Raw genomic sequence first — 25,281 nt, 5'->3', positions numbered from 1 at the left:
TAAAATTTTTTGCCATTTTTGCGTTTTTCCTGCAAAACAGCTCGGTTTGTTTAACCTCACTCCCCCCTAGCTCATTATTGGATTTTCACATTTTTGGTACGGATTTTAAGCTAGATTCTTCCTATAACTTTGATTTAGGGATGGTTACTTTGAAGCTCAGTTTGGCTCAAATCCAAGCAGTGTTTGAAATGTTATCATAATTTGAAAAATCCCATTTTTAATCGGATTTTTTTCTTCAAATATGGTACTTTCAAACTTTATTTCTTTCGTTTAAAAGCTCAAATTAATTTTTTTTATAATAAAATGAAACCGTAGGCATTTCTTAAGTTTTGTTCCCAAATATGCCAAGATTTCTTTTAAATTAATAGAGAAATCACAGAATATTTTTTAAAAAATGTGGTCTAGCCATCACAAAAAAATTCAAAATCAAATAACAAAGGTAACTAATTGAAGTCGAAACAAAGGAACCAGTTATCGATAAATCAAGTTCAAATCCCATGTTTATTTCCATTCAGTATATCGATTTTTTTTTACCCCGCTAACATTTTATTTATTTATTTACCAATGGGCGGATCAAGTCATCAAGCTACCTAGTACCTACTACAGCACATCAATTGGTTTGCACTTTGCAGCATGGCCTCCAACATTTTCTGATCCAAATGAACACACTTAACCGGGAAATACCCAACGGAATATTCAGATTTTTCCCTTTACTTACAACATAAACCCTACCTTTCTACCAAATTTCACGGTTCTACCTAGGTGGAGTAAATAAGAAAGGCCGGTTCTGGCATCGCTTCCACCACGTTCCACCTCCGCCTCCATCACATCCCACACCGCCTCCACGACATCCCACCATTAAAAACACACGGTTTTTGCCGCCACCCGCAAAACAGAGCCCAGACTAAAGAACGGCTATTACGGCTTCTGTTCAGGAGCCACTTCTTACACCATTTTCTCTTCGATTTTTTGCTTTTAATATGTAAATAAACAGAAGAGTAGCACAAGAGATCGTCATCCATTTTGAGAAGGTAATTCACTGGTTGACGTTCGGAGCGACTGGCTGTGGAGCGGTCGTGAATGCCCCCTCAAATTTCAGGCACTCCAAATGGAGCTGTACGGCTTGGCGCAGTTCCATTTGGAGTGATCGTGAATGGCCACCTTACAAATGTGTTTTACCAGGAATAAAAGATAGTAAAAAGCAAAGGCGGATCCAGGTCATTAGGAGGGAGGTAAAAAATTTCGATTTTTTTTCACAGACCTAAACACATGCAAATTGAAAAAAACTCTACAATCGTTTTTCTTCCGAACGCAATACTTTCTCCTCCTTCAATTGGAAAAACTGTAAAAAAAAATCGCTTAATTTAAAGGATTGAATAGTAATATTATTTACTTATTATACTTTACCTCGATGGGGATTTGAATTTGAATCAAAAAGGCTCCAGTCGTAAATTGGCGCGAAACCTTCAGAAGGACTGGACGAGAGTTATTCAGGAAAAGAGGCTTTTTAAGAAATCTCATTCTTTTTTTAATATTGTAAGGTTTTTTTTAAATAAGAGCAAGACGTGAATGAGCGTGGAGTGGATAAATTCCGTTTACAGTTGTTTCACTTTCGGATCCGTGACATGTACAGATATCGGTCGCCATTGAGAATCGGCTCTGAACGTTAGTGTAACAGATCTGAGTCAATAGTCGACTTGATGGGAGTCGTCCGGCAGTAATAATGTGACTTTCCTCGTCGTCGGATTGATTTCGTGATCGGCTTAACCAGGATTGACTCGAGTCTCTCTCTCGTCTCGAGGAAAGCGTTCGTGAGGGCCGCCGGGAGCAGGGAGGACCCTCGCCCTCGACTCGGGCCACCTTTTCATTCGATTTCGCTCCCTTTGTCAGCGGCGGTTCTGCTTTGTTCCTCCGTCGAAAGAGGATGCGTTTATTAAACGAATAGGGCCGCTGTCGGATCCAGGCCGGCGGACGTCGCGCCTTTCGCCCTTTTCTACTCGCTGGCGCTACTCCGATCCGTCGAAAAACACGAGCCGAGATAAGACAAGGTAAAGAAAGATTTTTTTAAATAAATTTTTATTATCGTCTTTCCCCTTGAGTCATGTTTCATATCCGATTCGCCCAGGGCGATAAATCTCCGACCTTGAGCGTTGATAAGGAATATTTCCACATTCGCAATATCAATCACATTCACATCTCCCTCTGTGCAATATAACAGAAGTGAACGGCCCTGAAACAACAGCGGCCTTATTGCGAATTCTGCCAACCCAGTTTATTTAAATATCGCTTTATTGTATTACTAATAAAAAATTCAAATTCAATACATTTTATTTTCAAAAAAATAAAAAAATAAATAAATAGAAATATATAGCGCCACACCCAATACATATAAATTTGGCGATTTTTTTTATTTCCGCTTTTAGTATTGTAACTACATTGTTAATCATTTTTCATTATTCCCACACTGACTTATTATAATTTGTGAATTTTTGTAAATATTTATTTTTTTATTTCATAACTTTCCCTTTATTTTTAATAATTTATATTATTTTCACTCGTTTTCATACAGCTTTAAGGGAAATAACTTTTTTTCTTTAATTAAATGGCCGCTTGCTATATGAGGATGTGGTCTACATCTTGACAATAAATGTTATTTGGTCATGGGACTGATATGGCCTGTTAATAATTTATGAAAGCGGGTGGTTGCAGATGGCCTCGGTTGAGAATCATTGTTGAAAGATGTATTTATTTCTTTTAGATGTTGTAACATCCTAGTTATATTGTCACATTTGTACAATGTTACACGGACACACACACATTAGCACCCTCATCAATTTGTTCCTTTCCATGCAAGTAATACTTAACATTTGGTTTTTTGCTAATTTTTATACAATTTTGCTGTACTCGTACGTTCCAATTAATGATTTCTTTCTGTATGAGGATGTGGTTTGCATGTGTGTGTTAAACGTTATCGGTCATGGGATTCATAGTATGGCCTGTTAGTAATTTTTCAAAGCGGGTGGTGACAGATGGCCTCGGTTGGGAATCATTGTTAAAAGATTAATTTATTAATTATATATTTTACAATTGTTTTCATTTTATAAAATATCGGTTATATTGTCACATTTGTACAATATTACACTTACACACACACTCACACTCTCATCAATTTCATCACTTCAATTCAAGTGATACTTTAAATTTGTTGTTTTATTAATTTTTATACGATGTATAGTTTGCTCTACTCGTATGTTCCAATAAATGGTTTATTTCTTATGAGAATGTGGCATACATTTTTACAATAAATGTTATTTGGTCAAGGGATTCATGTAGGTATATTTATTTCTTTTAGATGTTATATTTGTTTTGATTTTGTTATATCCTAGTTATATTGTCACATTTGTACTTACACTTTCCACTCCCACGCACATTCACACTCTCATCAATTTGTTCCCTTCCATTCAAGTAATACTTAACATTTGGTTTTTTGCTATTTTTTATACAATTTTGCTGAACTCTTATGTTTCAATTAATGATTTCTTTCTGTATGAGGATGTGGTTTGCATGTGTGTATTAAACGTTATCGGTCATGGGATTCATAATAGTATGGCCTGTTAGTAATTTTTCAAAGCGGGTGGTGACAGATGGCCTCGGTTGAGAATCATTATTAAAAGATTAATTTATTAATTGTATATTTTACAATTGTTCTCATTTTATAAAATACCAGTTATATTGTCACATTTGTACAATATTACACTAACACGCACATTCACACTCTCATCAATTTGATCACTTCGATTCAAGTGATACTTTAAATTTGTTGTTTTATTAATTTTTATACGATGTATAGTGTGCTCTACTCGTACGTTCCAATAAATGGTTTATTTCTTATGAGAATGTTTTTTGCATCTATGTATTAAACATTATTGGCCATGGGACTCATATTGTGGCCTGATAATAATTTATGAATGCGGGTGGTGATAGATGACCTCGGTTAAGAATCATTGTTAAAGATTAATTTATTAATTGTAGATTTTATATTTGTGTTGATTTTATAACATCGCAGTTATATTGTCACATTTGTACAATATTACACGGACACTCACATTCACACTCTCAATTTGTTCCCTTTGATTCAAGTGATTTAGTTTGGTGTTAATATTTGTGGTATGTATAGTTTTATGCGTAATTGTGTTTCAATAAATGATGTGGCATTATGTATACAATATTATTTGATCGTGGGTCTACTAGTGTGGTCTGTTAATAATTCACGATAGTGGGTGGTTACAAATGGCCAAGGTTGAAAAAATAGAATTGTTAAAAGATATATTTATTTCTTTGAGATGTTGTATTTGTTTATGTCACATGTGTACAATATTACACTGGCACACATATTCACACCCTCATCAATTTGTTCCCTTCCATTCAAGTAATACTTAACATTTTGTTTTTGTTAATTTTTTATACAAACTTGCTGCCCTCATTTGGTTTTTTGTTAATTTTTATGCAATGTACAGTTTGCAGTACTTGTATGCTCCAATCATTTTCTGTACACCGTTTCTTTCTATATGAGGATGTGATTTGCATTTGTGTATTAAATGTTATTGGTCGTGGGACTCATAGTGTGTCCTGTTTGTAATTTTTGAAAGCGGGTGGTGACAGATGGCCTCGGTTGAGAATCATTGTTAAAAGACTAATTTATTAATTGTAACATATATTTTGATTTTATAACCAGTTATGTTGTCACATTTGTACAATATTATATTGACACACACATTCACACACTCATCAATTTGATCATATCGATTCAAGTGATACTTAACATTTTGTTTTTGTTAATTTTTTATACAAACTTGCTGTCCTCATTTGGTTTTTTGCTAATTTTTATACAATGTTCAGTTTTGCAGTACTTGTATGCTCCGATCAATGGTTTCTTTCTATATGAGGATGGTTTGCATTTGTATATTAAACCTTATTAGTCATGGGACTCGTAGTGTGGCCTGTTAAAAATTTATGAAGGTGGGTGGGTGGTTGCTCGCCTCAGTTGGGGATCATTGTTAAAAGATTAATTTATTACTCGTATATTTTACATTTGTTTTCATTTTATAAAATTTAGAATCATTGTTAAAATATGCATTTAATTATTTTAGATGTTATATTTGTTTATGTCACATTTGTGCAGTATTACACTGACACTTACATTCACACTCTCATCAATTTGTTCCCTTTCATTCAAGTGATTTAGTTTTGTGTTATTATTTGTAGAATGTATAGTGTAATTGTGTTTCAATGAATGATCTGGCCCTGTATATACAATATTTTGATCGTCGTTCTACTAGTGTGGTCTGTTAATAGTTCAAGATAGCGGGTGGCGAAAGATGACCAAAGTTGAAAAAATATAATCATTGTTGAAAGGTGTATACATTTCTCTTAGATGTTATATTTCTTTTCATTTTGTAACATCCTCGTTATATTGTCACATTCATACAATATTACACTGACACTCACATTCACACTCTCTAGGAATCGAGGAGAGAAATGAGCAAGCATTCACTAAGTACCCAGTAATGCACACAGTGCTTGGAACTATCGGGTTGTCCGGAAAATAATGCAGGATTTTAAGTTTTCATTAAAAAAAATCTATATAAAATATTCTGTTTACGTTTACAGGATTACTCATTTGTATGAATGTCAACACTTATTAATCCTCTTCCAAATGATATTGTTTGTTTACCTCTGTAGCATTCCGCTACTTGGAAATAATTCAGTCATCCTTATAATGTCAAAGCGAGAATTTCGTACGATTTTCTTTTACGAGTTTAAACTCGGCCGAAGCGGAGCCCAAACGGCTAGAAACATTAACCAAGTCTGGGGCGAGGGTTGTGTTAATGAGTGCACTGTGCAAAGGTGGTTTAAAAAATTTCGGGAGGGAGATTTCAGCCTTGAAGATGAAGAAGGTCGTGGAAGGCCTTCCTCTCTTAATGATGATGTTCTGCGATCAGTGGTGGAAGAAAACCCCAAAACAACTGTTCGAGAACTTGCAGAGCAACTCAAAGTCAGTAAAACGACCGTCGCTGACCACCTCAAGGCGATTGGAAAAGTGAAAAAACTCGAAAATTGGGTTCCACACTCATTAAACGATCGCCAAAAAAATCAGCGCTTTGATGTTTGTGCATCACTTCTTTGTCGAAACAAAAATGACCCATTTCTGGCCAGAATTGTTACATGTGACGAAAAGTGGATTCTCTACGATAACACTAGACGTTCTGGACAGTGGCTCGACAAAGGAGAAGCTCCAATACATTTTCCAAAGCCCCCAACTCATCAAAAAAAGGTAATGGTTACGGTATGGTGGGCTTCATTTGGTTTAATACACTACAGCTTCTTAAATCCTGGCGAAACCATCAATGCTGAATCATACTGTAACCAAATTAATACCATGCATCAGAAATTGGCAGTAATGAAGCCCTCTTTGGTCAATCGGAAAGGGCCCATTTTGTTGCATGACAACGCTCGACCACATGTGTCACGTGTAACGTCACAAAAATTATTGGAGCTTGGCTATGAAACTTTGCCTCACCCACCCTACTCTCCGGACCTCTCGCCTACTGACTACCATTTTTTTAGACACCTGGACCACTACTTACAACACATAATATTCAAAAATCAAACGGAACTGGAAAATGCATTTATTGACTTTATCAATTCTAAAAATTCTGAATTCTACTCAGACGGAATTAATAAGTTACCAACACGTTGGGAGAAATGTATTGAGAGTATGGGAAATTAGAACATTGCTTTAAAGTAACTAGTTTCTTTTTTTTTGTTTAATACCAAAATCCTGCATTATTTTCCGGACAACCCAATAATATTGCCAAACAATGGATTGATCCTCTCTTGCATTTATGTTACAGATAGAGCACTGGGCAATCCCTCGCTTAATTTGAACAGCCATGTTGACTCTCTAAGAGAGCAACTTTTGGGCGATGCATTATTCTCTGAAAACAACCTTGATCAAATATTTAACAATAAAACAATAAACTTGACGGCGGTATGGCACTAATCTCGATCATTTAATGTGGAGAGTTTTCCCTCTAAAAATGCAAAAGTAAAAAGTCAGGGTTAAATCATTACCCACTGAAAAAATAATTAAATATAAAATAAACGTCGACAACTTTTGCACTAAAGATGAACTTTTTTTTATATATAAGTGGGTGATTCTACAGGAAGTAATGCTTACAATAAAATTTTAGAAGTATTAGCAAACGGATTCATGACAGTTATTATAAATTTTTTTCAATTAATTAAGGTTTTGGTTGAAATAAAAAAGTCAGTGTCACAAGCGGGGTTTATCTCAACCAAAACCTTAATTAATTGAAAAGAATTTATTTGGTCAAGCGACCACGAAACCTAATAAAATGTTATTATAAATGTCGACAATTTTTGTGCCTAAGACACTACATAGCATTGCCTGGTAATCCAAGGCGAAAGGCAAACATTAATTTTGCAATAATAAATCCTGAAATTCTAAAGGAAGTAATAATTATGATTTTACTAATTTTACCATCACACTTCAAGTCTATTTGAAGCTCAGTTTCGCCTTTTTAATGGTTTTATAAACAAAAAGTGTAAACACTGATCGGGAAACAAATCAACTGAGATGTTCACACGTTTCAAGGCATGTTTCAACTTGAAAGAATGAATCCATGACAAACAGGAGTTCAACATAGAATGACAAAAGTTGGACTTGTTCAGGGTTCAGACCAAATTTGTCGGACGGAAGGTACTCATGACAGATTTCATTTAATTAAAGTTGAACTGTTAGAACATGCCTGAATAAATCTAAATGGTACTTATAACACATGTAGTTTGTTAATATTTATTTAGTAGTATTCTATTTTCATATATTCCAATAAATGGCCACTTACTATATAAGGATGTTTTTGACATTTATGTATTTAATGCTACTTGGTCACGGGACCTGTCAATAATTAAGATGGTGGGTGGCGGCAGATGGCCTTGATTAAAAAATAGAATCGTTGTAAAAACATATCATTATTACATGTACTTTTTTCCTTTGTTGTTATATTTCATTATCAGTTCTATTTTCAGTTTGTACAATATTACACTCACACACATTCATATCTATCTCCACCCAAGTAATACTTACGTACGAGGGTGTGGCTTGCATCCTTGTAAATAATGTTATTTACTCCTGGATCTAATAATGTGATTTGTTAAAAATTTAAATTGATGGGCTGGCAGCAGATGACCTCAGCTAAGAAAATCAATGTAAAAGTATTTAATTATTTAGATGAAATTCCTTCTTTTATTTTGCATGTTGTGAAATTCATGTAATGAGGTTTTTTTGTTGAATTTCACTACCTACTCATATTTCGGGACCACTGCTGGAACCCTTTTCAAAAAGTAAAACAAAGAGGTGAAGTTCAATAAATACCCCGATCACATTTAATTATTATTCGTACATTTGGTTTTTGTTTTGACATCCCAGACATAATCGTATTTAATCAAATTATGCAGATGCAAATAGAATTAAAATACTTTTTTTTTACATTTCTCTTTTTAAATTACTTTAAAAGATGTTCTTACTAACAGTTTATTTTCAACCAATTTAGTTGTTAGTAACAATAGTAGAAAAGAACAAACTATGAGTAAGAACTGTCTTTTAAAGTAGTTGAGCAACTTACCCATTTTTTTTTCTTAATTGTTTGATGGCTATCTATCATCTTGGTCTGCTTGCTCTCACAGATTTTTGTTGGTTCAAACGCGTTTTGGCATTTCGCCATCCTCAATGTTAGGGTGATTTCTGTGGAGTGAAGTTTGAGTCATGAGGTCATGGGTGGGATTGGAGAGCTTTGTAGGAATTAGCGTGTTTGAAGGATTATGTTATGGTATGGTAAAAAAGGATACTAGGAAGTGGGGTTTCTGCTACCTATTGGTTTATTGTACCTTCCCAGTTCCCTAGTCCGGTGCAATAGACTCATTCCTTCTCCTTAGAAGTATCAAGTCATTGACTGTTGCTGCTACAATTTCATCCCTCAGATTTTTTTTCGTATGTTAGGTTAAACCTCCATTGAGCTGTTGCTTTGCATTCGAAGGTGATATGGTTGGCTGTTTCCTCCTCCTCATTACATAATCTGCAGATGGGATTATATATGCCCAGTTGTGTAGATGTTTTCTCAGATGCCAGGAACTGGTTAGTAGTCCAATCACTCCTCTGAATTTAGCCCTTTCCAATTGCAGCAATGCTTTTGCCAGTCTTGGTGAGGGTTGTTTCATCATAAGTTTACTATGTCTAGCACCGCTAGAGTTTATCCACTTCTACTTTTGTTTTGTTTGGATCCATTGTGCGATGGAGGATTCATTCACTGACTAATTTTGATGTGATTCTTTTACATGCTAATGCTTTAATGGCTGCTTGGCTATCTGATCTTATGAGGATTTTTTTGTCAGTGTAACCTCTTTTAAGATTTTCCATGGCACAAGCATTGATGGCATGTATTTCTGCTTGAAAGACCGAAGTGTACTTCCATAATGAGTTTAATTGCTCATGTTTTGGGCTTGTACAGAAAACGCCTGATCCGGTTCCTTCGTTTGTTTTAGAGCCATCTGTTTACCATATCATTGTATCTGATGCTCTCCTGTGTTCTTCCTCTCCTTTGTAGTCCGTTTAGACTTTATAGGAAGTTATGAAGATTGTTTCTGGGATCATGTAATCAGTCCCCATTTTTAATAATGGGTGTCTTATTTTGTTGATTATGGTTGTATGCCCGAATTGTTTAGTTCCTTTCCAATTTAATTGTTTCTGGAGCCTAAGTGAGCTTTTCCTAGCCTCTCCTTGTATGAATATTTCCAATGGAGGTAGGTTTAGCAGAGTTTCTAATGTATTTGTAGGGGTTCTCATTGCCCCTGTGATACATAGGTTTGCTAGTCTTTGTATGCTGCCTAATATTTAGCTACTTTTTGTTGAGCTTTGTTCCACCCGATTAGTGATCCATAGGTTGTTTGAAGGATTAAGTCCGGAGGTCTTTTATCATCCTGCAGACTACAAGTGTAAATCTCACAATTCCTCTTTTTAGTTTTAGTCGTGTACTAAAGTACCTTCTTTTTTTCTGTTTCCATCAAATTGATCTTTAATCCTCCTCTTTACTCAATATTGTATAGGAAGTATATTTTTATGAGATGAGGGCATTTAGTTGTGGTTTACATTTTTAGAAATAATTTTATTTAGTTAATGGACTAACAGCTTAATATATTAATATTTTGAAAAGGCAAGATGGGAGCAGATAGCCTGAACTAGAATAAAAAAAAAATAGAATCATAAAATATTTATTTGTTCTTTTTTTTTTTTTTTTTTTTTTTTTTTTTTTTTTTTTTTTTTTTTAATTTATTTCTTCTTTTATACCGCACACTTGCTAAAACTAGAATGAAGGGAACGAGAATTGCTAGAAGTGCCTTCCTTCTACATTTGATAAAATTGTTATCAATAGAAAAATGAAAGTTGATTTTGTTAATTTTATATTTTGCCATTGGGTTCATACGTTAGATGATAGCTAGGCAGAGTATTCGTTGGGTTTTTAATTTTTGTGTACTTCTGAAAAATAATCATATTGCGAATAAATGTAATTGTATTTACTTTACACAATTAAAGTGTAATTGTGTAAAGCTTAACATTTCTTTTCTTCATGCTGCAAAGGAAGATTTTGAAGTTAAAAAATTGCGTAGAAAATTTAGTTTTACATATATGTTGTTAGGATACTCAAAGTGAAAACACTTATACAGTTATAGAAAAGCAAAATTATTGCGTTTAAAGTTGATCTCAACTTGTGTAAACGTCTTCAGATAAAACTGTTTAGATAAAAGATCCAAGTTTCTTTTACTGGAGATTATATCATTCAAACTGGAAACAATAGTTTTTGCTTTAAAACTTGATTAATTCAAAAATTATTCCAAAAAGAGGCAAGGCCCGGATCCAGGTTGTTCATCAGGGGGGAGGTAAAAACTTTCGATTTTTTTTTTTTTTTCACAGGGGACCTCAAAATTGAGAGGTAATATACAAATTGAGAGAAAACTCTACACATTGTTTTTCATCCGAACGCAATACTTTCTCCTTCTTCAAATGGAAAAACTGAAAAAAAATGACCTAATTTAAATGTTTGAATAGTTTAATTTCAAAAAGGCACCAGAAGGACATGTTTAATCACGAAAAAATCACGGCCTGCAATGTAATTTTTTTAGCACAAAACATAAACGAACAAAAAAAACCCCTCATGGCAGTAAGGAGTGTGAGGTAGATTTCTTTCTTTAGCATAATCAATCCAGCAGTGCTAAAAATTTTCTACTTTAAAAATTATAGAATAATTTGAAAACAATATGTATATGTTATTATTTATTTTATACAAAACATAACATCATAAACATATTGTAATAGGATAATAAATTAACCAATTTTTTTATTTCTTATTAATTGCTGGCGTTAAATTAACTTAGATTTGGGCCATTTTTTCCTAGACCACTGAAAATATTGAAAATAAAATAATGGTTTACTTATTTAACTACCTAAATTGAAATTTTATTTAAGCAATTTCATTAATTATTTTTCTGTGTTACTTCACTATTATGTTTTGGCAACAAAGTGTGATTTAGATTAGAAATCTTGGCACAGTTGGTAACAAAACTTAAGAAATGCCTACAATTTCATTTTATTATAAAAAAGAAATTAATTTGAGTTTTTAAACAAAAGAAATTAAGTTTGAAAGTACCATATTTGAAAAATGATTGATTAAAAATGGGATTTTTCAAATTATGATAACATTTCAAATTATCAACTGCTTGGATTTGAGCCAAACTGAGTTTAAAAGTTACAGGAAGAATCTAGCTTAAAATCCGTACCAAAAATGTGAAAATCCAAGGAGTGTTAGGTAGATTGTTTCTTTAGCGGAATCAATCCAGTAATGCTAAAAATTTGCTACGTTAAAAATTATAGAATAATTTGAAAACAATGGGTATATATTATTATTTATTTTATACACGATGTAACATCATAAACATTTTGTAATAGGATAAAAAATTAATCAATTGTTTTTGTGCCTAATTAACTGCTGGCATTAAATTAAATTAGATTCGGGCCATTTTTTCCTAGGCCACTGAAAATAATGAAAATGAAATAATGGTTTACTAGTTAACTACCTAAATTAAAATTTTATTTAAGCTATTTAATTATTTTCCTTCACTATTACATTTTGGTAACAAAGTGAGATTTACGGAAAAAGATGATGGCTACACCATATTTTTTTAATAATATACACAATTTTAAGGACGTCTGCTTTTTACCGTGATTTCTCGGTTAATTTCAAAGAAATCTTGGCACATTTGGTAACAAAACTTAAGAAATGCCTACAGTTTCATTTTATTATAAAAAAGAAATTAATTTGTGCTTTTAAACGAAAGAAATTAGGTTTGAAAGTACCGTATTTGATTAAAAAAATCCTGATTAAAAAAGGGATTTTTCAAACTATGATAATTTTTAAAACACCGCTTGGATTTGAGCCAAACTGAGCTTAAAAAGTTACGGGAAGGATCCAGCTTAAAAACAGTACCAAAAATTCTAAAATCCAATAATGAGGGGTGTGCTAAGTGGGAGTGAAGTTAAACAAACAGAGCTGTTGTGCAGGAGAAATCGCAAAAACGGTAAAAATTTTGATTGAATTTTTTACTTTAATCACCTATAACTCTGTGACTCTCAGTCAATTTGGCTGAAAAACAGTCCCAACCGCCCTTGTAGGATTCTTTACCACCCTGCCAAATTTCATTGGTATGCAATCAAAAATGCAACTGCCAAAGAGCGCTAGATTTTTGAAAGAAAAAAAATTACACAAACTTACAGGTTTCTTGATATCAAATCGAGTGTTGGAAGTATCGAACTGGGGAAAAAACAAAACCAAAGCGTGACCGGTGAAGGAAACTGATTTAATTTAGGGAAGGTTTATCAGAGGTAACAGATCAAGGTTTATATAATCCTGAAATATAACCATCTTCGCTTAATTAATGCTAAATTAAGATATATTACATATAACATCTTCACTTGTCTCCATGGGGGGGGAATTAACCCCCTTGGATCCACCACTGTAAATAGGTTGTACATACATGATATATACAAATGACTTTTTAAAAGTTTACTTTATTTAAAATGTTAACCCCTATTTTCCAAGTATGAAGTAAGTTTCTTGTTTCTTCTTCTTATGTCTTTAATGAGGTTTATATTTCCAGAAAATGCCATTGCCCAAGAGGACAGTTGAGCCAATCCATGTGGCTCGCGGCACTATACCGGAAGGGGTGCACATCACTTCCGATTTGGAAGCTGTAACCAACGGGACGTTGGCGAACGTTGTAAGGCAGCTATCATCCTTGAGCAAACACGCTGAAGATCTTTTCGCCGAGTTGACCCGCGATTCCAAAGGCATTGCTTCAAGGGCCAACTCGTTGCAGGCAAGACTAGATAGGCTATCGGTCAAAGTTTCACAGTTGGACAGCTCTACCGAAGAACGTAACAGTGGGTATTCCAAATAAACGACTCCAACTGATAAGTACATTATTCCTTTTTAGTAGGTGATTTTGGTTTTCCAATTTGTCTTTTCTCATTGTCTATGATTTGAAACTGCTTAAGGATTTTACAGTTTTAAATTTTGAGTCTATTAATTGAATTTTTGATTAATTTTCGTTTTAATTGAATTTTTGTCATTGGTTGTATCTTATCTTTTAACCAAATTCAATTTTTTTTTTGCTACTAATTATATATAGTAATTTAAAAATCAAAAAATTCTTATTCATCAAAGAATTGATTTTCCATGCTAGTGGTCTTGGGTTCGAATCCTGGCACAGCCCATGGTTTTTTAATTGAGAGAGTACCCGTCCACGACAATCAACATGTAGTTGGACGTTAAGTCCTCCTTTATGACAAGAATTACATCTGTCAAGCAAATTCAGAATATACAGATTAGTATTTGTTGGTGGTCCGCTTGGACAAATAATATATTACAATTAATTAAGGTTTTTAGTTGAGATAAAAAAAGTCAATGGCACAAGCGAGATTCAAACCCATGATCTTCGGCTAGATACGCCGCTGCTCTAACACTTGAGCTGTCGTGACTTCGACCCACTCGGACACTAACTTCCCATCTCAACCACACCTTTGAATTTTCCCTCCTTTTTGCCATTTTTCAAATGTCGTGTAATCGGATTGGATTCTCGACGACAAATGAAATGGCCACGGAGAGCGTTAGTGAATTGTACTTCATTTTAACTTATTAAATTCACTACTTTCGTGGTCCGCTTGACCAATTAATATATTACAATTAATTAAGGTTTTTAGTTGAGATAAAAAAGTCAATGGCACAAGCGGGATTCGAACCCATGATCTTCGGCTAGATTGCCGCTGCTCTACCATGCTCCCGCTCGTGCCATTGACTTTTTTTATCTCAACTAAAAACCTTAATTAATTGTAATATATTAATTGGTCAAGCGGACCACAAAATTAATGAATTTAATTAAAATGAAGTATACTTCACTAAAGATCTCCGTGGTCTTTTCATTTGTCCCCGAGAATCAAATAGATTACACGACATGAAAAACGGCAAAAAGGAGGGAAAATTCAAAAGGTGGGGTTGAGATAGGAAGTTAGTGTCCGAGTGGATCAAGGTCACGATAGCTCAAGTGGTAGAGCAGCGGTGTATCTAGCCGAAGATCGTGAGTTCGAATCCCGCTCGTGCCATTGACTGTTTTATCTCAACTAAAAACCTTAATTAATTGTAATATACTAATTGGTCAAGCAGACGATGAAATTAATGAATTTAATAATACTTTTTCTTAACATTTACAAATTATTTTACCTAACTTAGTGAATATTTGTTTGGTCTAACTAATGAGATAAAAAATTGTTGTTACATATCTGATACATTAAATTGACTATGTTTTATCTATATTTCTTTATGAATTTTTTGTATCAGAAATAAAATGCGAAGCTATAATTTATTTAAAATTAAATTTTTGTTTTCAGTGTCACTTCAAGATATTCATTTGCGGAAAGCCTTCAAGAACTCTGTGGTTTTCGACCAACAAGTTGTCTCTCGAGATACAATGCCTACAGCTATGCTTGAGACTTACAAGCTTTGTGATAAACCTCCACCTCTCGATAAACTTAATCCTTATAGGTCAGCCTCTCTTCTCTACCTGTAAATTATTAAAAATAAACATTTTCTAAAGATAACGCTTTTCAGGGATGACGGGAAAGATGGTTTGAAGTTTTATACCGATCCTGGGTATTTCTTTGATCTGTGGAGTCAAGAAATGATAGAAGACACAGAACGGAAGATGATCGACAAAGGAAAAAAGGTACAAGCTGGAAAATACCTTCTCAAAATTAGTATCAAACTAAAAAAAAAAAATTTCTAGCCTAAACCAAGAAAAGAAGAAGGCGGTCGTCACAAGAAACGGGTTAGGCAACCGCATAACACAAGAGAGAGACAGCGGCAGATAGTAGTCGGCCAAGGGGAATATATAATGCCTCAAAATAATCATTACAGAGCACCACATCAAATTCACGTGAGTACCTTCGGTAGCAATTGTGTATTTTAAAAAATATACAAGAACGGGTTTTTACAGATGTACCAGGATCAACCTGACACCCGGCTTGATGACGATTTACGGCCGTTGAGACCTAGCAGTATCGAATTAAAAAGAAACTACCCTGCTGAAACGATTTACAGCCCTTCATCTCAGCATATTTATGGCTACCAGTAAGCGCCTTCAATTTTTTTCTCCCCCCATCATTACAAAGAAATATATAAAAATGTAACATCACATTTCTTGGAGAGATGCTTAATGCTTTTAATATAAATAAATTGTACATTCCATTTATAAAATAAAATAAAAAAATCTGTATATACAAAGATTTTGGTAAATGAAACTTGTTGGTATGGAGAAAAATAAGGGTCTATTTCATTTCAAAATTAATATGCTTTTTGTTAATGCAAGAAAAAATTACTGAAACTTGTTTTTCTGTGCAAAAAGAGGTTTTTAAGCCCCTACACTATTAATAGCTATCAGTATATCAGTCAAATGGTTTGAAATAGAAAAATCTCATTTTAGAAATCACTATAGTGTCGGACCTGCAGGAACATACGATGAAGTTAGTCATTACCATCATTCAAATCTGATCCAACAAATGAGTGGAAATTCAATTCATCAGCACAACATGTCCAATCACAACAATTCCAACAGCAGTATACCCGTTGAAGCGTATACGAGCCCTAATAGATCGAGGCCGAGGCCTTCCCAACCTCCGCCAGCGCCTCCTACAACCAACACTTCGGCCACAAGGTAATTTACCAGGAAAATTTAATAAAAGATAATTTTTAATAAGTTTAATTTGTAATAGCACACCAACTGTTAGCTCAGCGGTTAACACGCCGACAAGAGGAAGGAGCACATCTTCGGCGAGGGAGACTTTACCGCCCCCGCCACCTCCTCCAGTGGATTTACCGATGTCTCATGGCATGCAGATGAATGACTCGCTCCCACCACCACCGCCCTCGCCTCCTCCTTCATTAGAAGCGCCAATACTGCCTCCACCTTGTGCTGTTGAGCCTCCGCCTCCACCACCTCCTCCACCGCCACCACCGCCTCTCGTCCCCACAATCAACGGTGGAATTAAATCAAATAATGTAAGCTTTTCATTTACTCAAATTGCTCAAATGTTACCTACAGAAAATAGCCTATCTATATTTTCACACCTTACATTAAGTTAATTGACAATTTTCATGGTTTTATTACAAATCAAACACTTAAAAATACCTTCAACCGAGTGACAAAATTATAGACACACCCCTAATTGTTATGATTTTTTAATGCAATGGATTTGTACTACAAATATTTATTCAAAACACATGAAATAAATATTTTTCTTCATTAAACTTTAATTTTTCAGTAAATAAGAGGAAAAAAATATTAAAATACTAAAATTTAAACGATTTTGTCTGCAACAAAATTATAGACACATGGGATAAAATCCATTTAAAATAAGGTTATAATATTTTGAGGCATTACCACTCAGTTTTATTATTTCTAGTAATCTTTCTGGAATGGTTTTGTACAAATTTTGAATAAAATCTTGAGGCAAATTATTCCAGGCAGTGGTGACAGCTGTTTTAAGTTCATCAACAGAGTTGTACTGGTTACAGTCTTGATGTACCATCCTCGATAATTTTTCCCATACATTTTCTATAATGTTCAAGTCTGGTGAGAGTGCAGGCCATTCAAGTTTTTCAATGCTGTTCTGTGAAAACCATTCTTTAACAATTTTTGCATTGTGTAGGGTGCGTTGTCCTTCTGGAATATTGCAGCCCCTTCGCATAAATCACTGAAACTATTTTTTTCTTTGTCCAGTAATTTCTTGTAATATTCCAAATTGACTTTTTTTTAAAGATTCCCTTTTTTATTACACCCAATACACCCCCAAATAATCAAAGATCCACCACCCATTTGGCGCCGTGACAAATTTTTTTCTTCTTTAGTTAGATCATGAAAGTAGTGTGCGTATCCATCCGGGCTGTCCAAATTGAATTTTTTTTTGCCAGAAAAAATAACTTTTCGCCAATAATCTTCATTTTTCAAAGTGTGGTTTTCAGCAAATTTGACACGGGCTAGTTTTTGTGGTGGGGTTTCAGAGCTGGTTTGCGTTTCAGTTTTCATCGGACTATGTTTTCAGTTTTTTTAAGGAATCTCTGAACAGTTCGAACAGAAACATCAATACCTGCCTTCTCTGCGATGGCTTTTGCAGTCGAAAAGCTGTTTGAAGCAATGCGCAGGATGTGCGATTTGTCTCTTCTGGTCAAGGAAGGAGGTCTTTCAGAGCTATGCCCTCTTCCGTAGTCTTCACCTAGTCATATTATCTTTGATACCGTTCGTTTTATGCGTTGGGCGATATCTCAGCAGCTCATTCCATCTTCATTGAGCAAGTGAATCAACCACCAGCGCTCCTCATCAGAAAATCTTCTTCCTTTGGGCATTTTAAAATAACTTTGAATTGCTCCAAATGAACTCACAGTAATCGCTTTACTAAGGCACGGTACAGTGAATACTGAATAAACCTTTGGAGTTATAAAATAAAAATAAACAAAATGTGTGTATAATTCTGTCGCAGCTAAATCAAAACAATACTGTTTATTGAGATGTACATTTGTTTGTTAGGATTATCAGATCAAGCCATTTCCAGAGTTAATTTTCTTTTAATATCACAAACAATTCACTAATTTCGTGGTCCCCTTGACCAATTATACATTACAATTAATTAAGGTTTTTAGTTGAGATGAAAAAAAAAGTTAATGGCACGAGCGGGATTCAAACCCACAATCTTCGGCTAGATACGCCGCTGCTCTACCACTTAAGCTATCGTGACCTCGATCCACTCGGCCATCAACTTCCTATCCCAAGTTGATCCAATCAAATGTCGTGTAATCGGATTGGATTCTAAAATCGGATTGGATTGAAAAATGGCAAAAAGGAGGGAAAACTCATAAGGTGGGGTTGAGATAGGAAGTTGATGGCCGAGTGGATCGAGGTCACGATAGCTCAAGTGGTAGAGCAGCGGCGTATCTAGCCGAAGATCGTGGGTTCGAATCCCGCTCGTGCCATTAACTTTTTTTTTCATCTCAACTAAAAACCTTAATTAATCATGAAGACTATTCTAATGGCAAAAGAAATCATTTTTGACTGTTGAAATCGTGATTTTTTTAATGTGTCTATAATTTTGTCACTCGGTTGTATATCGAGTAATAGTTTTAAACTTAATAGTTAAACCAACAGACATTTTTAATTTTCTTTTTTTTAAATTAGGGTTTGCAACAGCAGAGGTTATATCAATCCTAGGGGTGCTGGTGTTTTGAAAAAAAAAAAGCCCATTTGTAAGTATGTTGGGTCCGAATGCGAGCTGCTGGATTCGAACCCGGGATCTTAACTTTACATTGATGAGCGCCGTGTCAAAGCCTAAACCGTTGCTGCCACCGATTCCCCTCACTTATTAATATTCTGAATACATGACCATAAAAGAAAATTATTTTGTATAAACAACTTGTTAAGTTTATAGTGCTGGAAAAAAAGCAAAATTTATTAGATTAAATTATTTATTGATAAAAACCTGATAAAAATTGTTTTGAAAATGTATAAAGTTTATACTGTCAGGGGCATCAGTGGCAAAAACAGTTAAGGGGCTGGAAGTGGCGCTCATCACTGTAAAGTATGTGGTCCTGGGTTCGAATGGTGAGCTGGTGAATTTGAACTCAGGACCAATATTCTTACAAATCAGCTTTCTTTTTATTTTTTCTTAAAAAACACCTGCACCCGGAGGGTTCATATGACCTCGCAAAAAAAGTTTATACTGTAAATGTGATAGCCTTTGTTGCAGGTGTCTGTGACCGGGATGAAGATGGTTTCCTCCCCAATGGCCAACGAGTTGATCAGGCCTAAACAGGTCCAGGCTCCAGTTTACGATCCAAGAAATGACTTGTTAAAAGCCATAAGAGATGGTGAGCCGTTGCATTCCTATAAATCGTGCTCTTTCTCAGTGAAAAACTTTTTACAGGCATCAAACTAAGAAAAGTCGAAAAGATCGAGCAAAAGGAAGGAGAGAGAGTGAACGCGTTGCACGACGTCGCTTCCATACTCGCACGACGGGTTGCGGTGGAATTCTCAGATTCGGATTCAGGCTCTGAGAGTGAATACGACAGCGAAGGTTGGGTCGAGAACGAACAAGGGTCTTCTTCTGTCGCATAATTCATCTGTCTAAAGATTGAATAACAAAGTTGACAAAAGAAGGTAAACTATATTATCGTGCCATCGCAAATATTCAATGCAATTTAGGCAAGTTGTAAAAAAAAGACAATTTCTTATATAATTCTAAAAAAATTTGCCAAACACTTTGAAAATACTCAAGTAAACAAATGTAATGTTCTTCCAATTATTGTCAAAATGATTATTTTTGAGAAGATTTTTATGGAGTGTTGTTTGATAGAGATTGGGTTCTTTTCCATGAAAAGGTTCTTGCTCAGATTCAAATCAGCCTAGTGTGAATTTTTTTTATTCTTTTTAATTTTGTCTGAGTTACCAAAAGTACATCGAAGAAAAAAAATAGTTTGAAGGTTTGATGTTTTTGATGTTTGGCTCATATCAAGCCTTGAACCAAAATAGATTCATTTTTCAATTATTCCAACCTAATTACTACTTTAATAATGCTACAAAAATAAGCCTTTGGATTCTTTCATTTATTTAAACAGGATAACAATGGAAATTTGGAAAATGATATCGGACATTTTTTTCCATTGTGTTTTTATTAGCGAAATAATGTTTTAAAATTTACAACTCGTTCTATTTGTCCGTTTTCAATAATATAATTTCATTGCTTAACCTTGCATCATGTTGATATTATATATTTTTTGTACCTTAATTATTTATATGTATAAAAAACAAATATGTCTGTGTTAATTTGTCATATTTATTTTAAGCAGGTATAAGTTATTAGTAAACAAACTTAGCTTTAATCATACATTATATATTTTGATATGTCTAAATATGCAGGCTCTATTTAACTTATTGTTGGCCCGTACAAAAATGTTTAATAAAGTTTAAAAAAATCACACATTTATCTAAATATTGTATTTACACAATTTATTTTCTCCTTGAAAGATTCATTAGCATTTTGTAACAAATTATTTATCCGCCTTTAGAGCTGTGTATTTAACTTTTCCAGAAGTAAAAGTTGATTTTTTTGTTCTATTTTTTAAAGTTTCTAGTCATATCAAAGTACAGCGGTTTCGTCCAAAAACAGAACCAAATCATAGAACCAGACTAAAAATCATTTTCTTTATTACAATATTGTCGATTTACTTCTGGAAATTCTATTTTACACTCTTGTGCTGTCAGAAAAATTTCCAAATTCATAACTCTATCTCCTTTTAAATTTGATCAGGTATGATATAAAAAAAAAGCTAATGAACAGTACACATTACAAAATAATTACATACTGAAAAATTATATAAAATTATTACTTATTTAGATATTCAATTAATATTGTATTATTAATATTTACATAAGAACCAAAGCTTCAATATTGAATGTAATGTTATTATTAGTTATTTTATAAACGATTTATAATTTGTAAATATATACATATAAATACAACATAAATATATACACATATGTTGTATATATTTAAAAAATTAGGTAAAATAAAATGGAGTATAATAATTACCACATGACATGGTGTATATAAAATGTAAATAAAAAAACACTCATTTGTTAACCGGTATTTCTTTAACTAACACAACTAATTTAGTTTGGGGTGCCAACATATATAAACTATTTCCTCCGTCAGTACATCAAATAAAAGCATAAGCTGTGTCAATCGTATCGAGAAAAATAGAGAACGCATAAATTAATTTCGATATCAAATTTAAAAATGTAACTGAATTTTAATTTAATAAGAATGTCATTCCACTGTAGTAATTTATTTAAGACATACATGAGGGCTGTTGATTATTTTTGTATGCATTTAAAAAAAATTGAATTATGTTAAGTACTTTAGTCTTGCGATTTTATTGTTACAAGTAATGGAAGCAAATAATTGTGTGTAAGCTTTTGTAAAATCAGATGTATTAAATGAAAATATTCTTATGTTCTTTGTTTTTATTTTTTTTCTTTCAAGAAGGGGGGTCTCTGGTTTTAATTTGTTCTTTTTATTGCATTCAATTCTATTGTAATGAATGGGTGAAAGAAATGGAAATATTAAATCATAATTAATAAATGGGAATTTTTATTATCACCTTATTAAAAATTTGCTTTTGTGCTAGTTGTTGTGTTTTAATTGATAAAGAGAAATATTTCCTTTCCTCTCAGCAGACCAGCATATTTAAGTTAATGATTGATATAATGTGTGGTGATTAGTGACGGTTAATCGATATTTATTTAGAAATCGTGAGATGCGGTCTGGTGTGATGTAGGTTTCAGAAAAAACATTTTCTTTATCGTGCCAACGTTTCGATCTTTTATTGAGATCATCTTCAGGGCTCAAAGTGTTTGTCTTCTGTGTAATTGTGCCATTCTTGCGTGTCGTGTCGAGAGTGCCACAATTACACAGAAGACAAACACTGAGCCCTGAAGATGATCGAAGATAAAGATCGAAATGTTGGCACGATAAAGAAAATGTTTTTCTGAAACCTACATCACACCAGACCGTATCTCATAATTTCTAAATAAAGATTGCTATAATGTTGATATGACAATATTAAAGTGTGCACAGGGGACCAGGGTAGCAGAGGGATTAAGGCTTCAGACTCTCGGGTAGTAGATCCTGTGGTTGTGGGTTCTAGATTTTTTTTATATGTTAGGTTAATTCTCCGTTGAGCTGTTGCATCGCATTCGAAGATGATATGGTTGGCTGTTTCCTCCTCCTCATTACATAATCTGCAAATGGGATTGTATATGCCCAGTTGTGTAGATGTTTTCTCAAATGCCAGGGATTGGTTAGTAGTCCAATCACTCCTCTGAGTTTAGCCCTTTCCAATTGCAGCAATGTTTTTGCCAGTCTTGGTGAGGGTTGTTTCATCATAAGTTTACTATGTCTAGACCGCTAGAGTATCCACTTCACCTTTTGTTTGGTTTGGATACATTCTGCGATGGAGGATTCTATATTTGTTTTTGTTATTCTAAGTGTAGTGTATTGATATACCTAGTGTTCGGGCGCGTCTCCGTCATTGAAACGCCCGATTTGCGACGTACTTCGTACCCCTCTATCTACAACCCTTATCTTCTGGAAATCCACCAATTATAATACACTTCCCTCCTTTTTCCTCAAAAATCCATCCCTTCCAGCCCTCTCGGGCTCTCTTCTCCACCAGCTCTCGGAGCGAGCACACGTCCTATCGCCCTATCTCGCCAAAGTGTTGCGCCATAGTAATTCAACTCCGTATAAGATTGGCGCTTCTTAAAGTTTTCATCGCCATGCGAATCCCCACAGATTTCCCTTCAAATCGCCATATGATCTTCACCTCTGTGTGTGTTCCAACTCACGACCGCATGATCCACAAACCTATCATCGCCATTTTCCCTTAATATATCTTCTTCCATCTATCATCATTATAATCCCGTGAACGAATCATCCTTTCATTATCCCCCGAAGACTCCATCATCTCACTGGTTACTACCTGGACTGCCTCATCTCATTCTCATCGCCACTGGATTGCATCATCCATCATCATCATTAACTACGCTGCAGGAACTAGGTTGGTATACCGGTCTAATCATCGCCAAACAACGCACGATATCGCATTCAGGAGACATTCATCGCTTTCCGGTCTTCATCGCCTTTAGACCGTCATCGCTTTCAGATCTCCAATACGATCAGCCATCTTGTAAGCCATAGAAATTTCATTAAACAGTGAGTCTTCAACTACTTTCGTTCATTATTTATTCCTTAATTTAACCATTCCTAAACTAACATCCACTTTTTAAATCGGGAATGTTCCATTACTGTTGGTGCCGAAACAATCTTCTTATGAACTTCAACTTCTCTCTCCGGCGGTGTTCGTCGGGGCCATTTTGAATTTTGGCTGCTGGCGAACACCTAGCGCTATTGGTTGCCCACAGAACAACTTCACCCCATGACCCATCGCACCCCTCAGTATATGCTAGCACAAGCAGTTCACCATAGTTGATGGTACACCAAACCAAAAAACAAAGTACATTGTGAACATTGAGGAACATTGCAGCTTTGATGTGAACTATAAGATATATAGGCTGTTAGGAAGAGACGCATATTAGAATAGAGGAGTGAGTGAAGAGCAATTGAATACCTCAAAAAAAGTTATCTAGGTATGGTAATAAGGATACTAGGAAGCAGGGTTTGTGCTCTCCAGGCACTGCAGCCTTCTGGCTTATAGTTCCTAGTTCCTTAGGTCAGTGCATAGACTAAATCTTTTTTTTTAAGTATCAGGACATTGACTGTTGCTGCTACAATTTCATTCCCCAGATTTTTTCGTATGTTAGGTTAAATCTCCATTGAGCTGTTGCGTTGCATTTGAAGATGATATGGGTGGCTGTTTCCTCCTCCTCATTACATAATGTGCAAATGGGGTCATCGTTGTATATATCCATGTTGTGTAGATGTTTTCTCAGATGGCAGTGACCGGTTAGTTGTCCTACCACTCCTCTGAGTTAAGCCCTCTCCAATTGCAGCAGCGATATTGTCAATCTTGTTGCGGCATAGGTTTACTGTGTCTAGCGCCACTAGAGTTTATCCACTACTCCTTTTGTTTTGTTTGGATCCATTGTGCAATGGAGGATTCTATATTTGTTTTTGTTATTCCAAAACATTCGGGGCCTATGTATGGTCTTGGTGGTATCCATGGTAGCCTAGTGGTTAAGGCGTCAGACTCTCGGCTAGTAGATCCTGCGTCCATGGGTTCGATCCCCACCGTCGCCTCTGGACTTTTTCTGACGCCTGAGAGGACCTGAGGCCGCAATTGAAAGAAATTGACACGGTACACATCAATGGAAGGGGTGGGAACGATTTTCAGCGGCCCTGAATTCAAAAATGAGTTTCTTCTATGGAAGAGCATCGGCACAACAGGGGCTCAAGCTCACATTTGTGTTGCGAGCTCCACCCCCTCAAAAAAAAAAAAAAAAAAAAGGCCAGGGATAAAGTACAATAAGCTATACAGCTCAGCTGCAGTGCTCAGGAGGGAACTCCTCCAGTCCCTGGTATCTATTAAAAAAAAAGTCTTGCAGATCCTCCTCTGGCCAGAGCGTATGCTTTCTTGTTACCCAAAATTCCTCTGTGCCCTGGCCCCAAGACATCAGGTGGTTTTGTTTCCCCAGATTTTGGATGCATTCACTGACTAATTTTGATGGGATTTTTTTACATGGTAATGCTTTAATGGCTGCTTGGCTATCACATCTTATGAGGTTTGTTTTTGCCAATGTAACCTCTTTTATGAATTTCCAGGCACAAGCGTTGATGGCATGTTTTTCCGCTTGAGAGGCTGGAGTGTTCTTTCCTAAGGAGTTAAGGTATCTAAGTACTCTGAACACATTGAATCCGTTTGAGCCGGATTTTAAATAGATAAAACATAAGATCAACGTGGAGAGCGAAGCGTCGAATGAAAATGAAAGGCGGGCGGTTAATTTGAAATGTGGCGGATGAGAGGGATGGCG

At 34.9% G+C, this 25,281-nt stretch overlaps 1 protein-coding gene across 3 annotated transcripts; it reads left to right on the top strand.

Annotated features, from left to right (window-relative positions):
• The first annotated feature begins 1,629 nt into the window (after window positions 1-1,629).
• Window positions 1,630-21,748, top strand: LOC106668482 (wiskott-Aldrich syndrome protein family member 3). Of its 3 annotated transcripts, none has more exons than XM_014397291.2 (10): window positions 1,630-2,048; window positions 13,291-13,573; window positions 15,077-15,230; window positions 15,297-15,411; window positions 15,472-15,621; window positions 15,682-15,815; window positions 16,168-16,398; window positions 16,457-16,742; window positions 19,469-19,601; window positions 19,658-21,748. In XM_014397291.2, exons 2-10 carry the CDS (start codon window positions 13,294-13,296, stop codon window positions 19,846-19,848), a joined length of 1,674 nt encoding a protein of 557 aa, XP_014252777.1. In that variant the 5' UTR covers window positions 1,630-2,048; window positions 13,291-13,293; the 3' UTR covers window positions 19,849-21,748. The 3 variants fall into 3 exon arrangements, with proteins under 3 accessions (XP_014252777.1, XP_024086263.1, XP_024086264.1); XM_024230495.1 differs by lacking the exon at window positions 1,630-2,048 and adding an exon at window positions 7,700-7,783; XM_024230496.1 differs by lacking the exon at window positions 1,630-2,048 and having other exon boundaries at window positions 19,481-19,601.
• The last annotated feature ends 3,533 nt before the right edge of the window (window positions 21,749-25,281 follow it).

The sequence above is a fragment of the Cimex lectularius genome, unplaced genomic scaffold, assembly GCF_000648675.2.
Source record: "Cimex lectularius strain Harlan isolate CLEC.00 unplaced genomic scaffold, Clec_2.1 scaffold36, whole genome shotgun sequence".
Lineage (NCBI taxonomy): Eukaryota > Metazoa > Arthropoda > Insecta > Hemiptera > Cimicidae > Cimex > Cimex lectularius.
This window is presented reverse-complemented; position numbering and strand designations above follow the sequence as displayed.

Bases quoted from the DNA above. Each gene is read 5' to 3' on its own strand.
- LOC106668482 (XM_014397291.2), top strand. From the start codon at position 13,294: ATGCCATTGCCCAAGAGGACAGTTGAGCCAATCCATGTGGCTCGCGGC. The intron at 13,574-15,076 runs GTGGGTATTCCA...TTTTGTTTTCAG, and splicing joins CTCTACCGAAGAACGTAACA to TGTCACTTCAAGATATTCAT. The intron at 15,622-15,681 runs GTGAGTACCTTC...GGGTTTTTACAG, and splicing joins GAGCACCACATCAAATTCAC to ATGTACCAGGATCAACCTGA.